The sequence below is a fragment of the Anarhichas minor genome, unplaced genomic scaffold (assembly GCF_050575085.1).
Source record: "Anarhichas minor isolate MPS153535 unplaced genomic scaffold, ASM5057508v1 ptg000062l, whole genome shotgun sequence".
Classification (NCBI taxonomy): domain Eukaryota; kingdom Metazoa; phylum Chordata; class Actinopteri; order Perciformes; family Anarhichadidae; genus Anarhichas; species Anarhichas minor.
The window spans coordinates 6,143,432-6,164,799 of record NW_027466508.1 but is presented as its reverse complement, the minus strand read 5'-3'; the positions used below and the strand labels follow the sequence as shown (position 1 = coordinate 6,164,799).

At 41.1% G+C, this 21,368-nt stretch overlaps 1 protein-coding gene across 2 annotated transcripts in view; it reads left to right on the top strand.

Moving 5' to 3' along the window:
- Positions 1 to 13,781, top strand: part of LOC142933757 (myocyte-specific enhancer factor 2A-like) — a 36,708-nt gene extending 22,927 nt beyond the window's left edge. For both annotated transcript variants that reach the window (XM_076077973.1, XM_076077972.1), the window contains exons 4-10: positions 4,666 to 4,800; positions 5,149 to 5,371; positions 5,982 to 6,035; positions 7,476 to 7,639; positions 10,856 to 10,976; positions 11,147 to 11,249; positions 12,022 to 13,781. In XM_076077973.1, coding sequence (XP_075934088.1) covers positions 4,666 to 4,800; positions 5,149 to 5,371; positions 5,982 to 6,035; positions 7,476 to 7,639; positions 10,856 to 10,976; positions 11,147 to 11,249; positions 12,022 to 12,343 — 1,122 coding nt within the window. In that variant the 3' untranslated portion in view covers positions 12,344 to 13,781. The remainder of the gene's footprint in view (positions 1 to 4,665; positions 4,801 to 5,148; positions 5,372 to 5,981; positions 6,036 to 7,475; positions 7,640 to 10,855; positions 10,977 to 11,146; positions 11,250 to 12,021) is intronic.
- The last annotated feature ends 7,587 nt before the right edge of the window (positions 13,782 to 21,368 follow it).

Here is a 21,368-nt window from a genome sequence, read left to right as displayed (position 1 = left end):
GAATTTTCCTCAATCATATGGCAACAATGGATGGACCTTTCCCATGACACTGGCTGACTGACATCTGAGAGTCAATGATGCTTGCAGACGACGAGCTGCCTTGGCTGTTAACACAGCTGTCATAGTTTGTTACTGCCCAGAGAAAACGCCATACTGTGTAGCTTGAAAATGTTAATACAAGTCTTTTTCTCTCTCTCACAAGCCTATAAAACACCTTTGATAATACATTGTTTTAGCTTTAGATGCACATTGATGAGATTATAGCAGAAATGTATCACAATTGATATTTAATGATTTATTAGCAAAACATATTTCTAATTTCAGTTTGACTTTCAGCAATTAAACCTTTTTGAAATACCCACTACAGATCTACCTCCATACTGAGGAGATAATAGTGGAACGTCAACCAGGAAAACTTCTTCTTTTTTTTTAACGTTGATGGTCTGCCAGCTAAAAACACTACAAAGTCAGTCAACTGGTCAGCCAACCTCACTGACAGATTACTTTTGTCATAATAATGAGACAGGTTTGTGTTGCAGCAGAGTTGAGTTTCAGCAACAACAGAGCAGCCGTCCAAGGTATGCAGTGCAGTCATTTCAGCCTGCAGAGCCCAGAGATAAATGAGAACCATAACAGAAAGTGAAAACTATGAACCCTGAAACCTGACTCTGCGGCACACAGCAGAGCGGTCGATTTGGCTTTAGTACAGGTCAAATGTGATAGGATCCTTCATTTAAAAAAAAAAAATCAATCTGCAAAAACTGCTTGGACATGGAGTTTGAAAGTGTGTGAGCTTATCTGCCACAGGTGTGTCGAATGGCATCTCAAACACAACTGTGCCTTCCCTATTCTTAGCGCACAGGGCAATCTCCCAACTGGAAAAGACTCTCCCCAGGGAAAAGGGGAGGGGGGCTTATTTTATCTTTGATGCAGCCCCAACAGCAACAGGACATCCCCCCTCACATGTTAAGATGCTCAACGTCTCAGCTCGTGTCTCGTGGTGGCAATGAGCCACATGCCTGTGGAGATCCACCAAAGCCCACTTTGACATTTGAGATGATAAGGAGACACGCACTCTCAGATCCTCGAACCGACACTTTGAGATAGTCGGCAGTGCCCAGACATGACGCAATGGTTCAAACCAGCATCTGTGGAGCCACATATAGCCCGGTGGCTCTTGGTCCGAATAGACCCTTCTCTCCTGGGACTACTTTGTGGCCCTCCGTGCTCTCTTACTGTCCCGCTGTCCGTTCTCTAAAGAGGACAACTGCTTTAATAGGAGCCATTTGTCCCCCCCCATATTCAAAGACAAACTTTTAAGCTGCCTGAGAATGGTGTGAAACATTTAAAGACACTGGAGTGATCACATGACTGGTAACAGCTGTCTTCTTCCCTCCCTTTTGGTTGAAAGGTCAAGCAGAGGATGAATCAGAGGATGATCGTAGAGTAATAATCTCCTGATGCTAAGCAAACAAGAACTTTCCGTCTGTCATAAATTGGCTAATTTCTTCTCATTGATAAGGATTGACGAGTCATTATGTGTTGGATATCAAAGCTGGAATGCTGTATTTTGCTCTGGAGCTGTGTCAACTTGTTTATGGTATTCTTGAAGGGTTTTTACAAGTTATGATTGCAATCAGCCGATCCCGCATCTTTTCCTGTTGTAAAAGTGACCGTTGGAGCATAATCCTGAGTTTATTTTCACATGACAGACATACATTTTAGCCCTTGTAAGAATGGATGTATATTTGATCGCACTGCAGTGCTTCTTGTTTACACCGACACATTCCAGTCTCTGCAGACTTTTGTGTGATATCTCAATACAGGTAATCCTATCCCTATTTCCTATTCGCTATTCTAATCATGGCCATGTTTATCATTTGTAATTTACAGAATTTTGAAATCACTGATGTATAATTCCTTTGCTACCTGTCATTTTGAGTAATAACAAATAATACTGACACCACTGTAACTCACAAAATGTACCATCCAATAATTAGATAAAAACTGCAGCTTTAGGGATAGCTTGTCCTGAGTTGAACAAGCCAAACAAACACCGTGTGTGTCCTAATTTAAAACTGGCCAGTTTAATGTTTATGGGGGGTGTGGAAATATCCAGCCGTTAAATTGAGCGTGTGACTTCTCCAAGTGATCGCCAGTTGTTTAAATGTAGTTTCAGGCCTGCGGTGGAAATAGACTCGCAAGTGTGTGTTTTAAAGCTCCTAATAACTACCAGTGTCTGGGAATGCAGAGGACATGTGGTGGACAGGCAGTCAGCTGGTGTGTCGGTCCGTCCTTTTCACGCTAGGACGTGTAATGTAATGAGGAGCAGAGACGAGATGGTGGATACCAGAGAAGTGATGTCATCTCAGGCTCGCATGATGCCGGTATGATTTAATTTTATTTTTTTTTTTTACAATGACTCCTGTACTGAAGTCCAGGTGCTTTAAATTAACATCCATCAATTCATCCGTCCATGTTCTAAACCAATTATCTAAACCTGATCTTTCTAAACCACCTGAACATTGCCAAGTCCTTGATTGGCTTCATTTTCATTTACGATGGGAATAACATATATTTCTTGTAATGTGATACATTACACTTTTTTTTTTATAGCTTTTTGAATGTGCATTCCTTTCTTTGGACTTAACTGCTGTAATATTTTTATATCAACAATGGGTCACATGACAACGTTGTGTGTAACGTGAAAGATGTTGCTTGTTAAAGAACCCACATAGAGTTATCAGCCAACTTTGCAGTTCCCATCAGGTCTCTACCCAGCCCTTAACCTTGCCATCACACCTTCATGTCCAACCCCTACCAGTGCCTTTACCGTGGCAATGTACAAATTATGTGAATAAAGAGCCAAATAATGAAACCAACGTAACGCTAGCCTGTGATCAAAATAGAAATGTATTATCTGCTGCCTTGCCATAGCAACCGCCTCGGTTCGCCCAAAGAACTATTTTAAATGGGAATGTTTCTATACCTTTCATATTGCCATACTTGATGAGCGTTTTTGGGCTTAACTTAAAAATGTATATGCTAATTATGACAATTTCACACACATGTTTAATAGGATAAAATGAAGTGATGTAAACTGCAACTGGACTGGATGGTGGAGGCATACAACGAGGCGTGGCGGTAATTCTAGTCTTTACCAGGACTGCAGCAGTGTGGATATCTTGTCCCAGCTATCCTGCTGACAGTAATTCGATCCTCTACAGATTTGTTTGTGCTAATGAATCTCATTTGACTTGCTGTATCTCTGTGGTGCTCAGGGATACATTAACACCCGACGCTTTGCCTTTTATTTCCCTGTCTATCCACCCTACGCAACTATAAACACCTAAACAAACCCAAAGTTGTTTCAGGTTCACTATAAAACTAATATCTGCTTACTCCAGTCCATTGTATTTTATAGGCCGCTGTGAATATAGATGAGTAAGTCTGTGATGTGGAGCAGCATCTCTCTGGAGGACAACTACTGTTATTGTGTGCAACACTGGAGAGAAGAAGAATATATGCTCCGTATGGGCGGATGATATTTGGCTAAAGCACGGATGCAGCTGCTCAGCTACTGTACACGTAAAACATGAATGCTTTTTTCAAAGTAGACACCAATTGTTCATTGAATTTGTGAGTGTAGGCCACTTTTTATATTGATTCTCAAAATATAGAATAAGATTGGAAACATTTTTCTAAAAAGATATATGAATAATGTGTAATGAACCAAACCCCATGCATTATTTTAGAATGTTGTTACAAAGTGATAACGCATTAGAGACATCGTACCACAGGGTGAAAATGTGTTTTCCTCGTCCTTTACTGTATTTAGAATCACAGTAACGAAGTCTGCAGGATTTCATCAACAGACTTGCAGAAATGTAAATGCAGTATGTGCCCTCAGTGTTTGGGAAGTATCTTTATACTGTGGTTATTATTATTATTATTATTATCATTCTAATTTAGTCTTGATGGCGGTTGGTTTTCCTTCCTGCTCTTTCACCGCATATTAGATAGGGAGCAACAAGTCTGAAGGAAGGTATGTAGGTTGGTAGATAAGAGAGATATACTTGTATACTTGAATGCTTGAACACTTGATTATTATTAGTTTATCCTATAAAATCCTGTATTCAATTGTAGATGGATTTACTACGTTGATTTTGATATAAATAGTAGCAGAGAGCTATGACAAGACAACTGAAAGAAAACGTTACGTTTGCAGAAATGCCCCCACTTGCATAGACCACATAACTAACTACAGAAACTACATTTCAATTTCCAATGCAATGAGGGAAAGTAATAGGAAAATATGATGGGGCTTTGTGAGGAAAAACACTGAACCCTTGTGTTTCAAAGCTGTAGGTTTTCTGCACATGCTAATTCTTAATGAAGGACTTTTCCATCATGAGGAATTAATAAAGATTTGAAATAGATGTGGAAATCATTTTTAACTAACTGGTTTATGGTGATGTATGAAGTGCTCTCTGCTCTCAGTAGTGAGCTCACCACTCTCTCTGGGGAAAATGTGCATTTATAATGAATGTCAACTACAGGCCACTGTAAGCTGTGCCGAAGAGCTATTGATGTTGGTGAAATCTCTACTTGTTTACCAATGCTTTTAATTACTACGTCTCTCCCCTGTGTTTATTTCAACCGCAGGCCCTGAACAAGAAGGAGCACAGAGGCTGTGACAGCCCTGATGCTGACGCCTCCTACGTCCTCACCCCGCACACCGAGGAGAAATACAAGAAGATCAATGAAGAGTTTGACAACATGATGAAGAGTCATAAAATTGTGAGTTGCACTGTAGTTTATTGTGTACACACAGTATGCCACTAAGCACCTCTGCTGACGCACATCAGAGCCTTGCTTATTAATACCGGACGTCTGTTCAGAGACTAACACATTGGCTTCTTCCCCACTGGATCTAAAAGCCTATTGGTTTCGACTGGGATTCTTCCTCCCTTTCTTTTAGTCTCTATAGCACAAAATGTTACATTTATGTTTAGTAGTTGATTGCATGCTTGACCTTTTGGTGAGGTACCTGGTCAAACAAACGCATACATAGAACACAAGAAGACAAATTAAAAGACAAAAAAAATTCATCAAGTGACATGGCTCTATCTGTCACTCCCATTCCAGTCCACAGGCCCTCCACAGCAGAACTTCATGCACGGCAGCATGTCGTACAGCCCCGGTGCAGGAGGAGGAGGAGGAGGAAGAGGAGGAGGAGGAGGAGCGACCTCCCAAGCTCTAGCTGCAGCCACAGCAGCTCTGGCCGACAGTGGGATCCTCTCCTCACCTCACACACACCTCCACAGAAACATGAACCCTCCACAAAGACCGCTCAGCACCGGGAACACAGGTGTGTGTGTGTGTGTGTGTGTGTGTGTGTGTGTGTGTGTGTGTGTGTGTGTGTGTGTGTGTGTGTGTGTGTGTGTGTGTGTGTGTGTGTGTGTGTGTGTGTGTGTGTGTGTGTGTGTGTGTGTGTGTGTGTGTGTGTGTGTGTGTGTGTGTGTGTGTGTGTGTGTGTGTGTGTGTAATGTTCCGGGGGAAGGCAGGTAACTGATCACACTGAATCATTGGAAACACAACACTTTGTGTATGTAAATATGGAGGTTCGCTTTTTGTCTGGAGGGGATTTAAGATGATGGGAGGACTGACCAAAAATGACAGCAGGCAATTGGGACTGTAGTAGTTCCCGCAGGAATAATGACGAGCAAATGCAATTTTTTACGTCAACCTCCTAATCAAACATTGTCCTAAAGGGGCTTATATGTGAATATCTTTCCCTCTAGTGAGTGACTGCATAGTTGGTAAAATTTTAATTTTTGTGCAAAGATATAAGAGACTGATGTGATTATTGGGAAAAACCAAAGACCAGCAAACAAACTCTGACGACCAGCAGAAGAAAAAAGAAGACAAATAACTGTGTCTGTGTCTGTTTCTGCGTGTGTGTGTGTGTTTATCCTCAGGTGGCCTGCAGAGCAGTTCTGATATGAGTCTGCAAAACGGGTCAGGACTAGTTGGTATGTATTTCTCAGGAGTCATACAAACCCACTCTGACACAACTTTACCCTTGAGCCGCACCATCACTATAAGTACTTAGATATGTAATTAAATTTATTGTGAACCAAGAAGGTATAACATTACAGTTATTCAGAGAAAAACATGTTAATATTGTATGCATGAATGTGTTACATTTTCATGCATGGCTTTGTAATTTATTTCTGGGAAATCCTTAATTACTAGTGCAGGTTAGATGCAGATCTGAACGATGAGAGATCTTCTATAGTGGCAAAAACCACCTGTCATGATGATTCTAGGGGCACAGCAACTGACATGGTCAATCTGACCTTTAACCTTCTCACTATTGTTTGCCTCAGAACGCTGTCATCTAGGATCTCTTCTTCTCTCCTCACCCGCTCTGCACTCAGCATCTTCCCTGATGGGGGTTTACCTGCTATGACCTCTCTCTCTCTCTTTCCCTCCCTCTCTCAGTCTCTATCTCTTTGTGGCTAGTTGTGTTCAGTGTGCAATAGATCATGCCAGTTACTGTTGGGAAAAACACGTTTTTTTAATAACCATGAACAATCTAGTAGCATGCCTGACACTTGTGTAAATGTTTCATATTCATATTATTATATTTTATTCTATAGTGTACTCTTTTATTGTATTAGTGCTGTAAACTTTAAAGACGCTCGGTTCATCTGCGATCATCGAGCTGAAGAAAATCATGACAGAACATTTATAAGCCTGTAAGTCAAACCAAAACAAAATATTTTTAGTTTTATTTATAGAAAAACTAGAATGCAGTTGGAGTGGTTAAACTGACCTTTGAGGAAACATAATTATAAGTGGAATGACATTAAACGATCACTGCAGTTTTCTTGTCTTCTCCAAAAAGTGCAACCCACTTGTACAGTCGTCCATAAGCTACTCGGGGTATTCTCCGAGTCTGGAGGCTCCTCGGTGTCATTTGTTACTGGTTTATCTCAGCTGTATTCGTCTTTTCTGTTGGAGATTCAACAAACTGTCCTCCTTGCAAACTACCCTGCCTGTCATCTTCGTGCTCTCCCTCCCAGTACAGCATGTCTCATAAAAACATTGCCATTATGTAATGTCAAGAGCCAGAGAAACAATCAATTATTCATTATTATCTCCTGTATAATATATAGCTGTACTTTCTTCATCCTCCACTCAGAGCCTGGTAGTGGACAGGTTGATATAATGGATCCAACACACGGGACTGTAACCTCCCTCTTGTTTTTAACGCACATTCCAAATTTTCAAATATTTCTAAATGTAGGTGCATTGGGCTATTACACTTATACAAATGGACAATATAGAAAAGCTCATATCTTCCATCAATCAGTCAGTCAAACTGTCATTGAATTATTATGGGAAGGGAGGGATTTCCTTACCATCACTTCTCAAATGTCCTTGTAATTCTATGTTTCTTTGTTCAGTGAACGGTTTTGTGTGCTCGCCTGGTGGAGGCAGCTTGGGGAAGATCATACCACCCAAATCTCCTTCTCCGCTTCCACCTCTTGGGAACAACCTGGTCCCTACCAGCCACAAGACGGACCTCCGAGTGGCCATCCCGCAGTCCAAAGGACTGATGCAAATACTGGTGTGTGTGTGTGTGTGTGTGTGTGTGTGTGTGTGTGTGTGTGTGTGTGTGTGTGTGTGTGTGTGTGTGTGTGTGTGTGTGTGTGTGTGTGTGTGTGTGTGTGTGTGTGTGTGTGTGTGTGTGTGTGTGTGTGTGTGTGTGTGTGTGTGTGTGTGTGTGTATGTGTGTGTGTGTGTGTAGGACCTCAACACAAGTCTTAATGGCAGGCAGTGATAGTTAATACATTTTTTGGCACTCTTTGACGAAACGCTCTTTTTGAGGCTTGTTGTTAATACAACAATACTTAAAGCTGCATCATTTGATGTGTGGCCACTAGGGGGCAGCAAATCACAGAAACAAGTTGACGCATACTAAGCTACCACCTTATAAAAATGTTGCACTTCTCAGCTGCAGATGCACAACTCTGTTGGCTGCATTGTTTACATCAGCTTACAGTCTTCCGCTCCTCTTTTATTGGTGTGTTACTACCCTTTACAGCACTTTACCACCACTAACTGAGAAAATCTGGTGCGTCTTGTGTAATATCTTTTATATTATGGAGGTACCATGATCTCTGTAGCCTGTGCTAGCATTTGCAGAAAGACCAGAAGAATCAGTTTGTTCATTGTGTGTTTTTTTTCCCTTTACACACAATGCGTCGCCACTGATTGTTCACAGAGACGGACCACTCCCCATGATCTTTATGCCAGATTGAATTTATCTCTATCCTAAAGAACCGTTTAAAGTAAAATGATGCATTTTGGCGAAAGGTACAAACATCCTGTCATTTACGGTAAAATTTGTTTTGGAAGGCAACAGGGTGGACACACAAAATGACTGATGATATTTCAAGTAGGCTGCCAACTCATCCATTCACAGGGAGTGCAGACTCTCTGTAGAGGCTCAAGTCAGGTGAAGAAACAGAACCACAAGAACTCAAATGCAAAAAATAACATGCTGGTACATTCTATTCTTCTTTCAAATTGTGGCACTAATAAACACCTAAAAAAGTGGTACAGTGCAAGAGGTTTCTCTGATTAGATGCATGAAATCTAACCGAGTTCATGGTTTGGTGACTCCCTGCTCTGGAGAATGTAGAAGGAGTCTTCAGAGAGTCTTGAGTCTTTCTTCCTTCCTTCAGATTGTGCATTCAGCAGCTGAGCTGGGCTATTGAAGTTATTGATTTGCCCTTAACTCCCTTACTGTTGCCCTTCCCTCCCACACTATGCTCAAACATGATGTAACGATTAGCAAACAGTGGAAAAAAAAGAATTGACTTTTTTTTAATTCTCTTTACTATGGTGACCAAACGGCTCCATTACTCTGCTGTTTAGATTTTGCAGTGATCCATCAGTAAAAGGACAGCATTTCTTATTTCTTCTGTTGATATAAAAAAGATGTTAAAATAATATCAAAGTTTTTTGTGTGTATGAGGAGAGGATTTTTTTCACTTTTTGAGAATTTACAGACTTAAACATTTACAAATTGAAAGCATATGTAACCTTAACAGCCTTTTCATTAGATTCATTTCGGGATAGTTATTAGTATTAATAAAATATGCTCTGACTTAATTTCAGGTGAAGAAGTTATAAATGAATACACATCCTTTCATGCCATCTGTTAACACTGTCTCTACAGAAATAAGTCAATGTTATTACATATTTATTAATCGTCATAATTCCTCATCCTCTCTCTTTCTGAGGCGATTACTGTTGATCACTGGATGACAAATAATTAATAGCTATTCTGTTTGCAGGAGCACTTAGCAGCTAGCATGGTATTTTTCACTTGTGTAAGAGTGTGAAATACCAACTTTTAAGGGTTGACACGTGGCATGCAGTTGAAACATGCAACAAAACCATAAACGACAGCGTGCTAATATTTTCTCAAGGTTCAAACCAACAGAAGAGGGCGGTAGCTGCTCAGATGATGTCGTGTGTTTGTTTCTGCTTTCCATTCGCTGCTGTGAAAGATGTCGAGTTGTGGTCAGATAGCAACTCGACTGTTTGAACATTTTGAAACTGCCTTTCACTTCCTCCACTATGATGTGTGTGCATGCAAGTGTGAACAGAATGCTCTGTGTGCTGTTTGTGTTTTGCACAAACAGGCAAGAAACAACTCTATTATATTGCAGTTTATTTTTAATTTGTTCATTGTGTTTCTTTAAAGCAGTAAATAACTGAGCGGGTCTGATTTCTTCTTAGGCCTCGTGTGTTAACCATCATCATTACAGTGTTAGCTCGAACTTGGATTCCATGCTACGGCATTTGTCACTCATAGTGACAGGGATACCACCGATAACACATGGAAAAGGGAAGGAAACATAATGTAATGTTCCAGACAGTCAGATGGGGTTCGCACTTTTTTTAAGCTTGTTAGTTTTAGGCATGTATCAGTTGGTTAACCCACCGTTTGTGCATGTGTACAGCAGTGAATGACCTCATTCAGGGTGACGTCATTGCTGACATTATCAGGCTGGAACGGCAACAGCCCAGAGAGTAACAGCACGAAACTTCTAATGGCTGTTAGAATGTGTCAAGTTAAAGAGCAGCTTTACCAGCATGAAGTATGCCAAACCAAATTGGGCTCTAGCTTAATTTGAGACTGTGACGGATTTAGAATGAATTGCCTGCTGGAATTTTGTGTGTGTGTGTTTGGGGGGGGGGGGGGGTAGTATTAATTGTTAAAACACTCAATCAAGTAAATTAGCACTGAGGTTGCAGCAGTAGGCCTGATCACAAGTCCCTAATAAGACTGCGACCAGTTGAAGTGCAAAACTGCTCAACATTGAAATACGTAATTTAGAGGATAAGATTGTATTTAAAGAACGTGGCAGGTTAGTGAATGTCTGATTGACTTTTAGTAATGCCAAAACATTCAGCATCCATCAAGTGTCCTGTGTAGCGTTTTCATGAGCAAGACACTGAACACAAGTTGGGGGCATTCTGGGAAATGAATTAAATAAATAAGTACAGAATAAGTTGATGTTGCCAGTTTTTTTCTTTTTTTTTGAAGGTGAAGTAGTTCCTCCCTTGCTTTCGAAAGACTCCCTTGGAAAATCAATGTATACTGCCATCATGTGGTTGAAATAGGGCGTCACAGACCATGTTCAGCTGCATGCCATCCACTGTACAAAAAAAGCATCAATCTAAGCACAGAAAAGCAACAGACGGAGAGAAGACAGATGTTTAGACTTGAATGAATATACTTACTGTATGTGTTTTTATGTATTTCCAGAGTAACCAGAGGCAGAGTCAGTCCAGTCAGTCTCTGTCCACCCCGGTGGTCTCCATCAACACCCCCAGTCTGCCTCACCAGAGTCTGGTCTACTGCGGCATCAGCTCTGCCTACAACAACGGTACCTGATGATTATTAGAATTTGTGCTGTGTTGCTGTCATTAGTGTAGCCCCCGAGGTCCCCAAGACATTGCAATGTTGCTGTTTTCCTTTATTTATTATTTAATGGAAGGTTTGATCAGCTATTCTTAACCACTCTGTGTGCTATCATGCTCTCATGTCTCCTCTTAGATTACTCCCTGAACAGTGCAGAGCTGTCGTGCTTCAGCTGCCCTGCAGGCCCCTCTTTGGGCTCCATGACGGCCTGGCAGCAACAACAGCTGGGCTCACTAGGGTAAGTACCTGACACAGTTAGCCTTTATCTCTTAATGACGGATAACATGTTTACAGATTCACAGTTTAACACAGTCTATTTACACTACGTTAAAATCGGCTGACATATATGAACAAAACAGATAAACATGAGAGGACAAAGATTTAATGTGACGAAGTGAAAGGCTACTGAATTAAGTAATAAGTCTGACATTTTGTTAATGCAGGACAAGTGATTGGCTACTGATGGCAACTTCACACTGACAAGTTCAGTGGAGGAGGATGTATTTAGATCCTTGACTTAAATTTAAGTAGCTATATGACACCTGTACACTGTAAAAAATCAATTACAAATTATAGAAAACTGAAAGGAGAGTTTTAGTTAAGTTGCATTATTAGATTTTTGCTAATGCATTAATTAAGTATTTGGGCAAGGTGGAGCACATTTTAACCTATTGATGCACTGCAAGATGGGTTGTTTACTCTATTAAAATGGATAATATTTTATTAGCTCATAACTCAAAACTCAAAACTTTACTCTAATAAACAAAGTGGAGTAAAAGTTAAATATTTGCCTTTTGGTTGTTGTGAAACTGAAACATAAAGTAACGTACTGGTAAGCACAGTACCTGAGTAAATATTCCACTACTGGACAAGTGTCAACATTAGCCAACCAGATAAGAAAAGCTCTCTTTTTCTGTCGACGGACCTGTTACTTTGACCAGTAGATGTCGCCATTACTCCACGGTCACAGCCTTAAAGCATCCTCTCCCTCTGTCCCTCCTTCTGTAAAGGTCTGGAGGCCCCAATCTCTCCATCAGCACCAACCACAACGTCAACATCAAAGCCGAGCCGATCTCCCCATCCCGCGACCACCTCAGCCAATCAGGGTACATGACCCAGGCTCATGCCCCTCCTCATCCCCACTCATCCACCAGAGCAGAGATGGGGAGGTCTCCTGCAGACAGCATCAGCTCCTCCTGCAGCTCCCACGAGGGTGGCAGCGACCGGGAGGAGCAGCATCGGTTGGACTTCCACGGGCTCCCTGTGAGTCGGTCAGAGGGCAGGGAGGGTCCGACGGTCAAACGAATGCGGATGGACAGCTGGGTGACATAGACCCTGCAGTCACATGGCGACACAACGCCGGGCCAAACACAGGAGGGACACTGTTATGCAAAATGATATGTGGATTGATGTGTTCTGTTATTTCTATTAAGTTATCTTTTTTATTTGGTGTTGAGATTTTTCAGAAGGGTTGAGTGAAATTAGCGTGAAAATTCTGGATCTGTCGGAATCATCTCATCATCTTTCACAAAATCGTACTTAAAACATGACATGCCGTCCTTTTCGAATATTCATCATTCAAGCATCACAGACTTTTATTGTGGGTCCAATTGCAGTACAATCTGTCATTGTATTATTATCATCCAGTGGGATACAGTACTGCACACAGAAGAATGGTGAGATTAGTGTTGTCTGTCAGTCTCATGGCTTCAGGATTATGATGGTAAAGCAGTGAAGTGCTTCTGGATGTCACCCAATTCATTTCTGATCTTCTCAGGGTTTGAAACATTGAACGAGTCTAACGTGAAAGCAATACTCCCTCCCCATCATCCCTGCGTCTCCTCTTTATAAAAACACTTATTTATATCAGCCAAAGCAGTATGCTGTTTTTATGTTTGTTTTTATATTGTGCACAGAATAAGACAATATTTCATTCAGATTTCAAACTGAAAGCCATGGACACTTGTTTGGTATGTGCTACCCAAATATGTCGTTATTGTTTTGTATATACTATCTTTAATATATATCACTTTTGGTGTAACTATACTGTATATTGTTGGTCTGCCTATTGTATCTGCCTGGGTGAAATATGACACCTCCAACAGATTTTACAAAAGTCTATTTTTGTGGATGATTCAAACAATTACAAAGTATTGATTGTCCTTTCTTTCCTCATCAAGTGTCTCTCGACGTTTCACATGTTTTGTGAAACCAACAAAAGTAGATTGCACTCTAGAAAATACTTTTTATTAATGGGCAAAACAAATCTAGCTCTTCAGAAGTTGTTTTACAGAAGGGACGTATATTATCAAAGAGAAAGATGCAAATGGGAACTGATAAAACTTTCCGATTTTGTCCGACAGCCTCAGCAGGGCCGAATCTGGCCCAACTGATAAAGTCAGGTGAGGACACATGAGCTCATACGGGACTTGATGAAATCTCAATTGCAGAAGGAATCTCATGTCACATTAACAAAAGCGAAACACGCAAGTAGAAAAGTTGCACTTATGTCATGCACGTTTGTGCATGGGCTTACTTCCTCTAGTGTATTTAAAGGTACGATGAAGGATTTAAATTTAAAGATGCAAACAAAAGGACATTTGAACAGAAGTCCATATCTGATGAGTATTTACAGGGTTGGGTTGTGTTTCTTCTTTTTTGTCTTCAATGCATTGTTTTTATAATAAAGACAATTACAATGTATGAGTGCTAAGGGATAGGTTGGAGAAATAAAATGTCCTGAGGTTCTTGGAGATGGGAATATACTGAACGGTTGTGTGACTGAACAGTTCCTGATTGACTCTGATAAAATGAAATGTGTGGGAAAGTACGAGGCAGCACATGCGGTGAGGAGTGCAAAAGCTGCAAGCAACCACAGCGGCTCCAATGAATGATAGCGTGGACAGAAAGGTAGAGACAAAAAGAGCAGAGGGAAAGTTTTGTAGCACATTCACTTGAGTTCATAAACAATTACAGTAAGAAAGGCAATGTCATTTCATAAGCAATGGAGTATTTTAATGATACCAGCCTTTAAACAAAGGCGTCTGGTATCTGGATGTGCCAGAAGCAGCGGTGACCCTAAATAGAAAATGTTGTGACAAATGCAGTTGTGCAAATTCCGACTTGGAGGAAGTCATGGTGGTTCATGGGAATGCAAGAATGAGACGAGAAAACAGAAAAGAAGTTCTCTGTTGTGTGTCAATTTGGCCGTTTAAACACAGGAAGGAGACATTAATAGCATCAGTATGTACAGGATTTGATTGTTAAGACTACAATAGCCTGCTGCCAACAGACAGGAACTATGTAGTTCACTGAGGATGTATCGGCTGCTCTGATATCTGTGTAAATCACATCCGCTTTAAGCCACGTGTATCAGGGGTGACTGTGGCTCAGTGGAAGAGCAGGGTACTCCTTCAATCAGAGGGTTGGCAGTTCGACCCCTGGCTCCGCTAGTCCAATGCCGATGTGGCCTTGGGCAAGACACTAAACCTTAAATTGCTCCCGTATGGGTATGAATGTTACAGTCCTGAGGGGCAGGTGGCACATTGCATGGTAGGGTGAATGATGACAAGTAGTGTTAAAGCGTGGTCGGAAGATTAGAAAAGTACAAACCATTTACCCATCAAGAGTTAAGATATAAAAGGAGTGAGAGGTTGAGGATTCAGAACACGCGGCGGCAGTTTGATGTGTGAGGTGTAATGTGTAACACCTCTGTCTGGTGGCATTATGGCTCATTCACTGCCACGAATAAATGATGATCCAGGATAATGGGTATAGAGATTGGTTGTGAGACTCGGAGAAAAGAAAAGTAATTCATTTTTTTCCTCAAGCAGCACCGATGAAATAAATAGTTTGACAGAAAATTATTTTTTGATACGATCGCATGTCTGTTATACATTTAGCACAGTGGTCAGTGATTAAAGCACACACTTTAATGCTAACAGCAACGGGATTATACTATTTCAGATAAAGAGAAAACCATGCAGGCCAAGGCCTCATTCACTCAGTACACTGAGGTGGAGGGATTAAATGTGCCAAGGTTAATGGGAATGATGGGAGCAAAACAGCTGTTTGAGAAAAGGATTAGGTTTGTGTGAGCCACAAAAGAGTGCTCTAGAAATAAGTTTAGTAAATAAAATGAAGGATTTTTTTTGAGGGGGGTATTCATGGTGGACATATCAATAGGACTAATGGTTTTACTTTTAAAGTAAACTATGGTAAAGTTAAATAGCACAAACTTGTACAAAACATGCAGTGCATTAGGCCAATTGTATGATAATATACAATAATTTCCTCTGAAAAGCTAAGCTTCAGCCTACTCGAATTATCTCCATTTTCACATCTTTCTTGGGTTTTATTTATATTATTTATATGTGGTGCACGTGCTTGTGGGCAGGGCTTTTATTTTGAAGGTCTTAATCTAACAGAGGGTGAGTCTGCCTTGCTGTGTTGACGCTCCCACGGAGAGGAGGAAGTCTAGCAAAGCCACACATCACGATCGATGGTCGGAGCGGCATCGTTTTTCTAACCCCAATGTTTAGCAGGCATGAGGTGAAAGAGAAAACAGTCGTCAGAGGCTCTTAACAGCGGGGAAAAAAGGTAAAAGTTCAACCAGTACTTTATTTTTCTAGGGGGAAGCAGGAAGGTAAGGAGTTTAGTTACCTGTGGTGGTCTTTGCCGTGGGGCTCGCCAGGTGAGCCTCCTTCCTGTCTGGAAACATTTCCGGCGGACAGGTGAGAAGCCTCGGAGACCCCATTTGAACTCCTTGTAACATTGAAGTACCTGTAACCTCGTGGGAGCTCCTGCTTACATGTGTATGGAAAGAGGCATGATGTTTAAACGATGTTCTGTTTGCTTTTGGTAATCCATGGACCGAATTACAAAACTTGCGCAACAGGATATATTTTTTTAAAGTTTCCATGTCGACAAGAATAAACAAACACAACTTGTTTGAATAGAAGATCGGCTGGTCTGGACCACCAGGTCTCCAGTAAGACACGATGGACGCAGCGAGAAGTTGCACCAGTGACGTTTGATGTCAATGTTTTTACCCCCCCCCATCGACCCACTTAAGATTTTGAGATGCATTAATATCAATAATATTTTCGGATGAGCAGGATAATATCAAATTCAAGATTTGTTTTACATGGAGACTGGTCTGGTCTTTTCTTAGAGAGCAGCGGGTCACTTTTGCAGGCAGTGCGTGGATACTGTGGCGTTTCAAGGTGCCGTCTACAGGATTCATTTTTGAAGAATTTCTAGGTTAAATAACCAACTTTCACTAACCTCTTTGTCAACTTAAAGAGGGTATTTCCCCACAGAAATTCCATGATATTATAAACCCACGTGTCTTGTTTATGCAGCGTACAAACACTTGAAACCACCAGACTGACAAACACAAGTTTGAAATCCAGTGGAACTCTTGATTTTTCATTGAAGCGAGAGGTTTTTTTTCTCCTTTTTTTTTTTTGGGTTGTGTATGTTCTGCAGTAAGCTTCAGCCGTCCACTTATCAAAGTGTGGAAACTACCCGCTGTGAAAGAGTTTCAGGAAATAGCTTCTTGTCTTGTTCTGACAGGGCTGTGATGCGGTTGCTCAACTTGTCCCAACAAACTGAGAAAATAACACCACAGAAGCAACGAGGTCTTTATAACTGCTACCTTATCAGTGTATAGAATTATCTATTATTTGCTATCACAATGACAATTCGCACAGAGGTCATTTCAAATCCATCCATTTTAGGCAGACAAAGTCCTTGCTTGTTCATCTTTAGGTCTCTAAAAAAAAAAAAGTTGTGTTTATCAACGGATTAAGCCAGTATCACTTTACAACGCTACCATCCGATTTTCTATCAGTAAAAATCTGTGTCTTTCTATATTGGAATGGTGGTGACCCTATATATGAATGGGAGTAGAAATGCAGTAGACAGGCATGGTGTTCTTACATGTGTCAGCCTGCTCCTGCACGTGTAATAACAGTGGCTGAGGAGCTGACCGCATGCAGAAGCTCATCATTTTCCCACAAAGATTGGTGGCAATACAAACCCAAATGTATGTATTTTCAGTTTGTACCTGGTGTGTGTTTGTTCTCTTCTGTCCTGCTCCCATGTAATATATTACCGTCACTTTATACGATCAACAGACGCTATTAGCATGCTTACTTTCTTTTTCTTTTTTTAGCTTACTTACTTCAGAGCACTATAGTCGTGGTCATTTTGTGTTTTCCTTCATAAGTTGTCTCATCCATTATCGTGTCCGGTTTAAGGCCGTGTTTGTTTAACGCCGAGACCTTTTGGAGCTCTGCGCCCCTGGCTGCTCGTACGTCCCGATCTACGAGACCAAATCTAGTTTCTCTTTACGTAAGAGAGTCAGATAAACGACTGAAATGTGATGCGAGGGAGGTCAGTGAGACGGGCTCTCTGGACAAGGTTGTCTGCAGAAAGGATGGATGCCTCGACAGCGTCACCTCGACCTTGGCCGGCCTTTTTTTGCGTCACAGCCTTCACATGTCCACGGATTGGGCTGGCTGGTCTGCTCTGGAAGAGGACCTAATTTGCCAATTAAACTTGAAAAAGATCACACATTTTAAATCAGGATCTGCTGAAAGTATAGTTCTCCCCATTAACAAATTGGAATGGAGGCTTTTCTGAGCTGTGGAGTCTGTGCATTCACATAGTATCTGCTTAGTCCAGGTTAAGTCTGGCTGACCCCCCCCCGCTCCCATGATGCTCTCTGTTAATCCTTCTAGCTGGTGTGAAAGTCCATAACCGGGCTGTGAAGGATGTTGGGACTTATGATTTATTGATTGTTTGACTCTGCAGTGTACAGAGCACTAAGCACTACAGTCTAGGTCGGTAACCAAACCAGCTAAAACATCTGCTAAACGTTTCTCCACTTTGCTTAGTTTGACTTTGACCTCTTTTCTGTTGATCCTATCAACTTATATTAAACTATAGTTTAATATAAGTTGATTGTAAGATGCTCTGAGTGTGAGTAGCGAAACACCCTGCAAACAAAAATGCAACGACGCGGAGATATGCAGGCCATTCACCCTGTTGGCATGTTTTTTTAACTGGTTTGACTGGGACCGGGTAAAAGACATTCCAATGTCTTGTTTTCAAACTGGAACTACAGACTGGCGCTCCCTTCGGGGCTCCTTTTCTGAATTACCAGGTCACCGTGGCATTGACCCGAACTAATCACACAGTTATTCAAAATAGCAGTAGAAGAATCATGGCTATATTTAATAGTTTTCATATGGAAAGTGAAGGTTAAAACCTTAAACCTGCATTCATTGATTGTTTTAGCCACTTGGGGTGTAGCGTAAACAAGCTACAACATTGGCATATTGAAACCTTTATAATGTTGATATGGTGCACTTCTTCCCACACTCAGCTGACCCAGAGCAACATTATCATGTATTTGTCCTATTATTTCTCACCTGTCAAATATACACTCTCCTTTTTGTTAATGCCTGTCTGTTGTTGGGCTCTGGGCAGGTAACGGGTAAAGTGGGTCGTTAGAGTTTCCTTCCTGAAAACAGCTTCCTGCTGCGGCCGATGCTTTCACACAACGTAGTTCTGCGTTGGGTAAAAATGTCTTTATTTGTCACCATGAGCAGCCACTTTCACTTAACGCATCCTCATTTGCTCCATTGTCAATAGAAAAGTTATTGACTAGAGATCCGTCAGTTGTGATTGGATCACAAAAGTAGTGAATATGGAGCTCTAGAGAGATACAGATCTCTTGATACGCACCTCCTTCACCTGTGTTGTTAGATCAGGCTGAGCAGGATGTGTGTGAAATTCATATATCAGACCTAAGCCACATTGTTTGGAAATGTAAACAAAGTTTTTGCCAACTGAAATCCAAATACACACCTCCTCCTCATAGATCGCTCCGCTACCTACGAGCTCCAGTGAGTCTTTATGTGATGGATGGGGAATAGCTTGTCACCCCAAATTACATTTAATTGGGTACATTCATGTAACCGCCCCTGAGTTCAAGATGAGTCGTCAAAAACAGTTTCATATTTTGCACTTTAAAAAAAGAGGGATTTTGATATAAGAATACTCCCCCAAAAAAAAATATATTCAATTTCACTGTGGCTTTAAAGTTTGAGTTGACTCAAACCTCAGAATGGCGTAAACCTTTCAAGACTATGTGTCTGTTGAAACACGAGTGGACAGGTAGATCACGACAAACGTGTGACACATTTTTCCTCTCAGTCGACCGTCACTTGAATAACTGCAGTCCGCGCTGCTGTCAGTGGCCATCATCCTTTTTCCTCTCTCACGCTGTCAGCGATCCATCTGATCCTTGTATTTGGGTCACGCTGGAAGATTCCGAATTTGGTATATCTGAGTCCTTATATTTCTAATTTTCTCCAAACTAGATATAGAGATAAGTGGTTGTAGACTAAATCCTGGGGGAAATACTTCAGCCCACTAACTGTGCATACTAAAATCTAAAACATATTTCAGTGAAACTCTGTTTATGCTGTACTTTGCTATCAGTGTCTGAGATTTCACTTCTTGGCATCATCTCTGCGTGTTTTGTAAACACTGATTCTTGTCTGGTTCTTTAATCTGCCACCTCGCCGCCTTCCCTTCCTCCACTTCAGCGTACCAGCTGATAACATGGCCGCAGTTAATGGCGATGCATACATAGCATGAGGCCAGTAAGAGGCTTATGGGGGCCGTTGCTTTACAAGATCAGGTTTCGTCAGCAGCAGCTCTTGGGCAGGTACTGCTGCTGTTTGTATGGCAGGGATCAGCTGCAGAGATGACAGCTTTAAAGCATTAATGACGCATCACAATATGCACCGGCTGCTTTGTATACCTGTTTGTTTGGTCATCTCATTTTAAAATGGATTGTTTTAGATAATTGGAGTGACGCTGCAGTGGGTGAACTGTGAATGCATGACTGATGAGTCAGCTGAATACACACGCACCGTTTCAGGAACAACGAGCCATAAAAGACATTGTAGTGGCTCAGTCACGCCATGTTTCTACCGATAACCCCATTTGGAAAACCTCAGAGTGGACAGAATACCTGCACAGTATAATCAATGCAAAGCAGTTCATGAAATACTTCCTCCGTCACCCCGAGTCACACGTAATATAGTCAAATATATGTTTATATTTTTTTTACTATCGTTGTATTTATTTTTAACCTGCACTGTCACAGAAAAAACAACACCTACGAGAGCACATGTAGGTGTTGATTTAACCGAAAGCTCTAACCTGTGAGTCTCATGTGTGGTGTTAACATGTGGCCAAATGAAGTAACAACTGAATCTTAAATAACACTTCACACACACTTTGTATTTACTGCATAAACAAAGCAGCATAATGTACATCAGTAGTGTAAAAAAACGGTAAGAACGAGATGATCTCATGTCAACCTCAGTTTTTCGACCACATCTCATGGTCTGGAAAGATTGTAGGAGCATTTCAGTGGAGCCTACATTATTTACCCAAAGGTCACAAATTGTCTTTGATATGGAAAAAGTAATTTCTAATTAGAGGGGGGAAAAAACAATTAGCAGTGTTATTAAATATTACACACATTCTCCCAATCGTGTTTGCCTTGCAGTTTTTCTTTATAACACTACACGCTATAAATGTAACGTATGACAACGTATAGTACAGCACATGCTGTGGGTGTAGTTTAGGGCGTTACGACCGTGTTGGTTGACGGGTTGCTTCGGTTTGATTGACAGTGGGCGGAGCCGTTTCTATCTGGTGCGTATGTTTCGTGGCCGCTCTCATTTAGTCAAAATGTCTGCTGTGAAAAAGAGTCTCTATGTGAAAAATATTATTATCTGACGTTTTACTGATTACGTCCTTGCAGTAATTGGAATTTGTTTCAGCGCTACGTGTTGTAATCTGGTTGCTGCGGTGTGTTGCATGTTCTGTATTTCTGATAAGAGTTTTTTTCTTTTTCTTTTATGGGTGCATGAAATGGAGTTCAAAGAGGTAAAATGTCCTCCTGAAATCTGCTGTCATTGGACCCAGAACAATGATTTATTATTTTCTCACTGTCTTTGGGCAACACGAGTTGATCATCAACCTTTCAGCAGACTCTTTACATTGATGTTTGCTGCAGAATTGTCCTTACCTCCCAGTTCCCTTCCTGCTTTTTTACTCTTTAGTTTCTATTCCGAGAGCTGATAATGTGATTTCTTCTGTTAATATGCAGCATGCTCTGATTCTGACATTAGCATCACAGCAGACTCTTGTTATCTAAGCATCTGTTCCTGAATTGAGAGCAGGTGTTGATTGCTTAGAGCTTTGATGTAAAGGTAACCACTGAGTATTAGTGAAGGTGATTATGGATGCATATGGGGTGATGACC